Source organism: Nansenia antarctica (genome assembly GCF_963989245.1).
Source record: "Nansenia antarctica genome assembly, chromosome: 7".
Taxonomy (NCBI): Eukaryota; Metazoa; Chordata; class Actinopteri; order Argentiniformes; family Microstomatidae; genus Nansenia; species Nansenia antarctica.
Window position 1 is genome coordinate 220,001 of NC_137677.1, and position 7,500 is coordinate 227,500.

A 7,500-nucleotide genomic window follows, 5' to 3' on the forward strand; every position below is an offset into this window, starting at 1 on the left:
ATCTCCGGCTGGACCATCATGCCCTGGGGCGGGAGGGGGGCGGGGCTGTCTCCGTGCGCGTAGATTGGTCCTGGATACGACACTGGAACACAAAGAGAGAGAGACGTTCACAACAGTCCGCTTCTAGAACGCACCCAAGAGTCTAGAAGGGCGCCCTCTACTGGTGTCTGTGGTGAACTGGCTCTTTAAATCGTTTATTTAACACCCGAGGGTGGAGAAAGTCGCCCAAATTGTCAACACACTACGCCACCGCCGCCTTTATCCACCAAGAACGCATAAATGACGACGCTTCATTTGATAGCCAATCAAAGTATTGTTGCTAGGTAAAAAAACACAAACATAAAAACACTCGGCTCTCTCGGTGGCGAGTGTTCCTGGATGGAATCATTTGGCAGTTGCCCGGAATCTGGCAGTTGCCCGGAAAGGGTGGTGACTAGGGGTGTAACGGATCACGGATAATCCGTGATCCGTACGGATCCCCCCCCACGGTTCGGCACGCATGTGTACCGCGGATCAATTGCAAAATGTAACCAAGTAATAATATTACTTAATATTAGTTAATATCCCTTGGAAATCACAATGTAGAGTTGCCATGAAAAGATAGACGCGACAGTTGCGTGCTTTGTTTTACTCTAAAGCGCAATGATAGGTTGATGATGGGGAAAAAAATCCAGAACAACAAGGCTGCGTTCGTAAATTCGCTCTGGAATCTGATCAGCATTCATGGAACGCCTCTTGTCCAAACAAATTACTTGGTCCCTTTATGACGTCGGACCCAGTGTGCTCTCCGGCGCTCTCAGAGCAAATTTACGAACGCAGCCCGAGTGTATCATGGCGAGTGCTGCTAATGTTGGCGACAGAGAAGAACTCGAAATGCCTCCCTCGTCATTTAAATCCCATGTATGGGAGCACTTTGGCTTCTCTGTCAATTATAACAATGACGGACAGTGTCATTGGAAGTGTGGTCGATAAAAAAGTTACGGTGTTTAAGCGTTGTGCAACGAGGAAGTCGTACGAGCATGGCCACACATTTGCCGCGACATCACCCTGGTGTGTTGACGGGAGGCACGAAAAAGGCAGCTTGACAACTTCTGATAATGTAGCCAATTTTTTCATACCATGTTTAAAGTAAGGTTTCACTTTATTATTTAGTTAAAAGTGGCATAAAACATGTTTATTTGTCTGCTTTAAAGAGCCCGGTGATTCACTGCTGCAACCAGGTGCCTCCTCCCTCTCTCCTACTGCATCATTTAAGTTGAATGTGTGTTTCTGTTTAATATGTAGCCTAATGTTTGAGTGTAGAATATGTTATGTATGTGTGTATATATATATATATACACACACACATACGTATATATACCAGTTTTGACATCTTGAATGTTGTTGGGTTTCACACAGTAAAAGTGGTGTTTTTACAGAATTCGAGGAAAAAGCTTTTTATTTTTATGTTTTGTGTTGATCCGAAAAATGATCCGATCCGTGACTCAAAAACCGTGACACGATCCGATCCGTGAGTTAGGTGATCCGTTACACCCCTAGTGGTGACTGACCACCTGACCGACCACCAGCCAGCTGATTGGTTTAGTTAGGGTCTGGTTGGTCATAGGAGACGTTTCTGGTCAGAAAATATGTAAATGATTCCCTCCCGGTTAGAGCTAGCCTACACCCCCCCACAGTGCCCCTGGTGGTGATGTGTGGTGGTGCGGGGGACTCACTGGGTTTGTAGTAGTAGGGAGGCTCCTCTGGCAGTAAGGAGTAACGCTTTGCACGGTTACCACCCACACCCTGGGGGAGGGAAGGAGGGGGGGGAGGGAGAGGAGAGGGGGTGGGGAGGAGGGAGAGGAGGGGGGAGGGGGGGAAGGGAGGAGGGGAGAGGAGAGGAGGAGGGAGAGGAGGGAGGAGGGGAGAGGGGAGAGGAGGGAGGAGGGGTGGGGAGGAGGGAGAGGAGGGGGGAGGGGGGGAAGGGAGGAGGGGAGAGGAGAGGAGGAGGGAGAGGAGGAGGGGAGAGGGGAGAGGAGGGAGGAGGGGTGATGGGGGGGAGAGGAGGAGGGGCGGTGGGGAAGGAGAGGGGTGAGAGAGGTGACATTTAGTTTAAAACAATGACTCAAAACACTCAAAACCCAGTAAATTCATAAGAGTAACTTCCGGAGAAAAAGCACGCACACACACACACACACACACACACACACACACTTACCATCTCCTCTATGTTACTGTACTGAGGGGGGGCTCCTCCCATGTGCATTGGGCTGGGAATGTCTGCAACCAGACGGAAAAGGATCAGTCACACACACACACACACACACACACACACACACACACACACACTAGGGTTGGGCGGTAATACCGTATACCGCAGTATTTGAAAATAGCAACAGTGGCAGACAGAAACAGAGAGTGGGGGGTAGAAGGATAGAGAGAGGGAGAGGGGGAGAGAGAGAGAGAGAGACAGAGAGAGAGAGAGAGAGAGAGAGAGACAGGGAGAGAGGTAGAGACAGGGAGAGAGGTAGAGAGAGAGAGAGAGAGAGCGAGGTAGGGAGAGAAAGAGACAGGGAGAGAGGTAGAGAGAGATAGGGAGAGAGGTAGAGAGAGAGAGGTAGAGAGAGGTATAGGCTCCTGCCCTATGGGCCATTAGAGGCTACTTACTTATGTGGTCTTGACTACCTGTCCACTTTCTCACCTGGTTCTTGCTCTCTCCTGCTCTCTCTCCTTCTCTCCTTCTCTACCCTCCTCTCTGCCTCTTTTGCTGTCAACCAAAAGGCAAACATAACAACCAGAGTATTTATAATCTAATAAGAGGTATACATTGATCCATATCAATTTATAACATAATTATAATTGAATATTGGATTGCTGTGGGCAATGCAGTCAGATAATGTCAACAGACATTTCCAATGCTTCAATCCACTGTCCATGTACTGTAACTATGCCATTATGGTATTACCATAAATATTTATTTATGAAAACCAGCTCCTTACCTTCTTGTGATTTTATTCTTTTTCTAAAAGTTTTTTTTTTTTTCCTTTCCTAACACCAGGGGAGCCACCCCTCCTAAATTTCGTTGTTTGGTACCTGTACTGTAGCAATGACAATAAAGTCCATTCATTCATTCATAAAGCCCAATTCTAGCAGAATAAGAAAGATAGTATATCTACTTCAAGTAAAATAATAAAGTGCATCCAATTAGCTCTTTAGCTGGCATGTGTGCTAGTGACTAGCTCATCTCATCACCTCTGAACTAGCTAGCTAGCTTGCTAGTTCTTTGACACTATTTACACACCATGGAACTATAATCAGACACTTTCTAGTCACAATAATAACGACCAATTTGAACCAACTTGCTCTGTTAGAACACTCAGCAATTATATTTGCTAACGTTTCAACTTGCTTACTTTCCATCTGCAGACATCTCACCCTGCAAAAACTCTCTCGCGTCGCTCGCGCACAATCTTGTATTATTCTCCAGCGCGAAGCGAAGTGTTGAGATAGATCTCGCTATGCGAGACTACTGGCGGACTACGTTACCAACGAGCCCATGGGCTTGCCACTCGCCAGATTCGGGTTGGGTGCGTTTAAAAGAAGCGGATATTTTAGCCTGCTTGTCAGATGTTTGGTGTCTACGTTGTTACGTCTGACGTCAAACGTGACGTTTTGCAATTTCCGGGTCCAAACCAGAAATTCTCCGCACCAGAGTACCAGTGTACTACAATGGTAGAATGACAGTTTAATCGTTTTTTAGACTGGGATCTATTCATACAACAAGAGACACAGCACTTTCCCGTTTTCCCCATATTGTCAGGGTATTTGAGCCTCGGAAAAGCGCTATATAAATATAATTTATTATTATTATTATTGCGGCATTTCGAAGACAGCGCCTCAGCCAACTTTGGACCCGGAAACACGTCACGACTTAACAACCGAATAATTCCTCTTTCTTGGGGGGGCGGGGGGGTTCCGTTGGGGGGGGCGGCCCGCAATGGTAGGGGAAACACTGGAAAGACAGAGGTAGAGAGAGAGAGAGAGAAAGAGAGATAGATAGATAGGTTGAGAGAGAGCGATGTAGAGAGAGGACCCTCACCCCTCATCTCAGTGCGGAGGTAGGACTGGGGTTGGTTCTGGGCCCAGTTCTGCCCGGCCATGCTGAGGTGCGCCAGGTCCTGGTCCAGCCCCGTGAGCCCTCCCTGGGGGGCCGGCTCTCCCTGGTTCTGGGAGGAATGGGACGCGCCCGTCGGCATGGTTACCGCCCCCGTTGTCGTCGTCGTGCGATCGTCGTTGTTGTTGTTGCTACGCTCGTACTGCTGGGGGGGCACCCCTCCTCGGCCCCCCCTCCCTCCCCTGGGGGGGGGACCGCCCCCCCCACCTCCTCCTCGATCCCCGTCGCCATGGGGATTCAGGCTGCGAGAGTAGGGGGGCTCGGAGGGGCTCCCCTTGTGGTTGTTGTTGTTGTTGGGGGGGCGGGGGGCGTTCCTGTAGTGGCCCGCCGTCTGGTGGGGGCGGGGGGCCACTGACCAGGTGGGACCTGGGTACCACCAGCTGGGACCTGACCAGGTGGTACGGACCCCCGGCCCCGGCCTCTCGCCGCCTCCGCCACCGCCTTCACGCCAACGCTTGTCCCGCGTCTGAGACGTGCTGTGTCTGGGGGAGGGGGGGAGGAGAGAGAGGGTCAGGACATCGTCGGCAGAAGATAAAAAGCTTCCCTCATTGACAACAATGACCCACGACACAGATGGACCTGCAGACTGCATCACTAGGGCATCTGGGTCCACAGGCTATTCACATCATAGCGGGGGACTTTAATCATGTCGACCTGAAGGCAGTACTACCCAAGTTCTACCAGCATGTAAAATGTGCAACGAGAGGAGAAAAAACACTGGATAAGGTATACACCAACATCAAACGTGCTTACAAGGCTAGTCCGCTAGCTCATCTAGGCATGTCTGACCATGTGTCAATCCTCCTGATTCCTGCATACACCACAATGGGGAAAAGTGCTCCCACCACCACTAAGACTGTCAGAACCTGGCCAGAAGGGTCCGCTCCACTGCAGATCTGCCTAAATGACACCCTATGGCAGGAATATAAGCATGAGGACCTGGAACAGTACACGTCGTCGGTTCTGAACCACATAGTGAACTGCACCAACTCAGTCACCGTGGACAAACGGGTCCGGGTCTACCCCAACACGAAGCCATGGATGACTGGGAAGGTCCAAAAACTGATAAATGAGAGGGACAACGCCTTCTTCGCAGGGAAGCGCACACCGCTGTACAGCTCCACCAGGGCCAACCTAAAGCGCGGCATCAAAGCGGCCAAGGCAGAGCACAGAGAGAAGATTGAGGAATGCCTCCTGAGCAACGACTCCAGGCGGATGTGGCAGGGGGTTCAGCAGATGACAAACTTCAGAGCCAACAGGCTCACAGCCGCAGAGGACGACCCCCTGCTGGCGGGAAAGCTGAACACCTTCTACGCCCGGTTCGACGAGGGGCGAACGGAGGTAACCACAACACAAACACCACTCTCTCCAGCTCTCAGCAGCCTCACCCTCACAGAGCATGAGGTGAGACGCGTACTGAAGGCGGTGGACCCCAGGAAAGCCTCGGGGCCGGATGGCGTCCTGGGACGGGTGCTGAGAGACTGCGCCGACCAGCTGGCCGGGGTTTTCACCAACATCTTTAACCAGTCCCTGTCCCAGGCCACCGTCCCACCCTGCCTGAAAACCTCAACTATCATCCCAGTCCCGAAGAAAAGCACGGTGAGCTGCCTAAACGACTACCGCCCGGTGGCACTCACACCAATCATCATGAAGTGCTTCGAGAAACTAGTCCGGGCCCACATACTCACACGCCTCCCGCCCAACCTGGATCCATACCAGTTCGCCTACAGAGCCCACAGGTCCACAGAGGACGCCATAGCGACGACTCTCCACGCCACTCTATCCCACCTGGAGAGGGGAAACAGCTACGCGAGACTGCTCTTCGTGGACTTCAGCTCCGCCTTCAACACCATCCTTCCAGACAGGCTAGTGACCAAACTACTAGACCTGGGTCTATCACACTCTATATGTGCGTGGATCAAGGACTTCCTGACCGACCGCCCCCAGAGGGTGCGGGTGGGCCCCCACACCTCCACAGCCCTCAGCCTCAGCACTGGGTCACCCCAGGGCTGCGTGCTAAGCCCCATCCTCTACAACCTCTACACCCACGACTTCACCCCCGTCCACCCCAGCAACTACATCGTAAAGTTTGCAGACGACACCACCGTGGTGGGATGTATCTCGGGGCGTACAGGGATGAGGTAGAGCAACTGAGCAAGCTGTGCAAGGTTAACAACCTGCTGCTAAACAAGTCAAAGACCCAGGAATTCATCGTAGACTTCAGGAGGAAAAAGTCCGAGATCCAACCCCTGCTCATCGACGGAGAGAGCATGGAGAGAGTCTCAACCCTCCGATTCCTGGGACACAACATGCGGGATGACCTGGCCTGGAAGGACAACACTAAAGGCACCATCAAGAGGGCACAACAGCGGCTATACACCCTGAGATGCCTCAGGAAACAACACAACAAGCAGGAGATACTGGTGGCCTTCTACCACGGCGCAGTGGAGAGCATCCTCACCTTCGGCATCTCCAACTGGTTCCACAGCTGCACAACAGCGGAGAGAAACGAGCTACAGAGAGTCGTGAGAACAGCACAGAAGATCACCGGCGCCACCCTCCCCTCTCTGGAGGAGCTGTACAACACACGCTGTCTCAGGAGGGCCTCCAAGATCTCCAGGGACCCGACCCACCCTGGGCACGTACACTTTGTCAAGCTGCCCTCGAACAGGAGGTACAGGACCCCGGCCGCTAAGACAAACAGACTGAAGGACTGCTTCTACCACAGGGCCGTCAAGGCCCTGAACACAGAAAAGGCCTAAGTTCTGGGCCCAGGACAGTCCGGACGGATTGTATGGCAGCTAGTGCTGAGGCACAAACATGTACATTTTCAAGCCTGCAAACTGTGACACTTTAAAATAATGTGAAAAAATACTCTTTGTGCAATATGACAACCCTAGTTGACTATCTGTGCAGTATAGTACAGTGGATTGTGTACATAGCCTTTATTGATGTAAACCAGCTCCTTACCTTCTTGTGATTTTATGCATCTATGCTTTTTCTAAAATGTGTTTTCTTTTTCCTTTCCTAACACCAGGGGAGCCACCCCTCCTAAATTTCGTTGTTTGGTACCTGTACTGTAGCAATGACAAATAAAGTCCATTCCATTCCATTCCATTCCATTCCATCTAGTCTGAGGTAAAAAAAAAAAAAAAATTCAGGGCAACTGACATCTACTGTAGTCTGAGGTAAAATGTTTCTTTTTCAGGGGAAACTGACATCTCCTCTGAGGTAAAATGTTTCTTTTTAGGGGAAACGGACATCTCCTCTGAGGTAAAATGTTTCTTTTTAGGGGAAACTGACATCTCCTCTGAGGTCAAATGTTTCTTTTTAGGGGAAACTGACAT

At 51.0% G+C, this 7,500-nt stretch overlaps 1 protein-coding gene across 1 annotated transcript in view; it reads right to left on the minus strand.

The window, feature by feature from the left end:
* The window catches only part of LOC308161872 (protein CASC3-like), a gene marked incomplete at both ends in the record, with an annotated part of 10,760 nt that overhangs the window by 988 nt on the left and 2,272 nt on the right, over positions 1-7,500 (minus strand). Inside the window, 5 exons of the mRNA XM_080535950.1 lie at positions 1-82; positions 1,716-1,785; positions 2,198-2,259; positions 4,079-4,195; positions 4,361-4,635. The exon at positions 1-82 is cut by the window's left edge and continues 35 nt beyond it. Of these exons, the coding sequence (XP_080392076.1) occupies positions 1-82; positions 1,716-1,785; positions 2,198-2,259; positions 4,079-4,195; positions 4,361-4,635 (606 nt within the window). The remainder of the gene's footprint in view (positions 83-1,715; positions 1,786-2,197; positions 2,260-4,078; positions 4,196-4,360; positions 4,636-7,500) is intronic.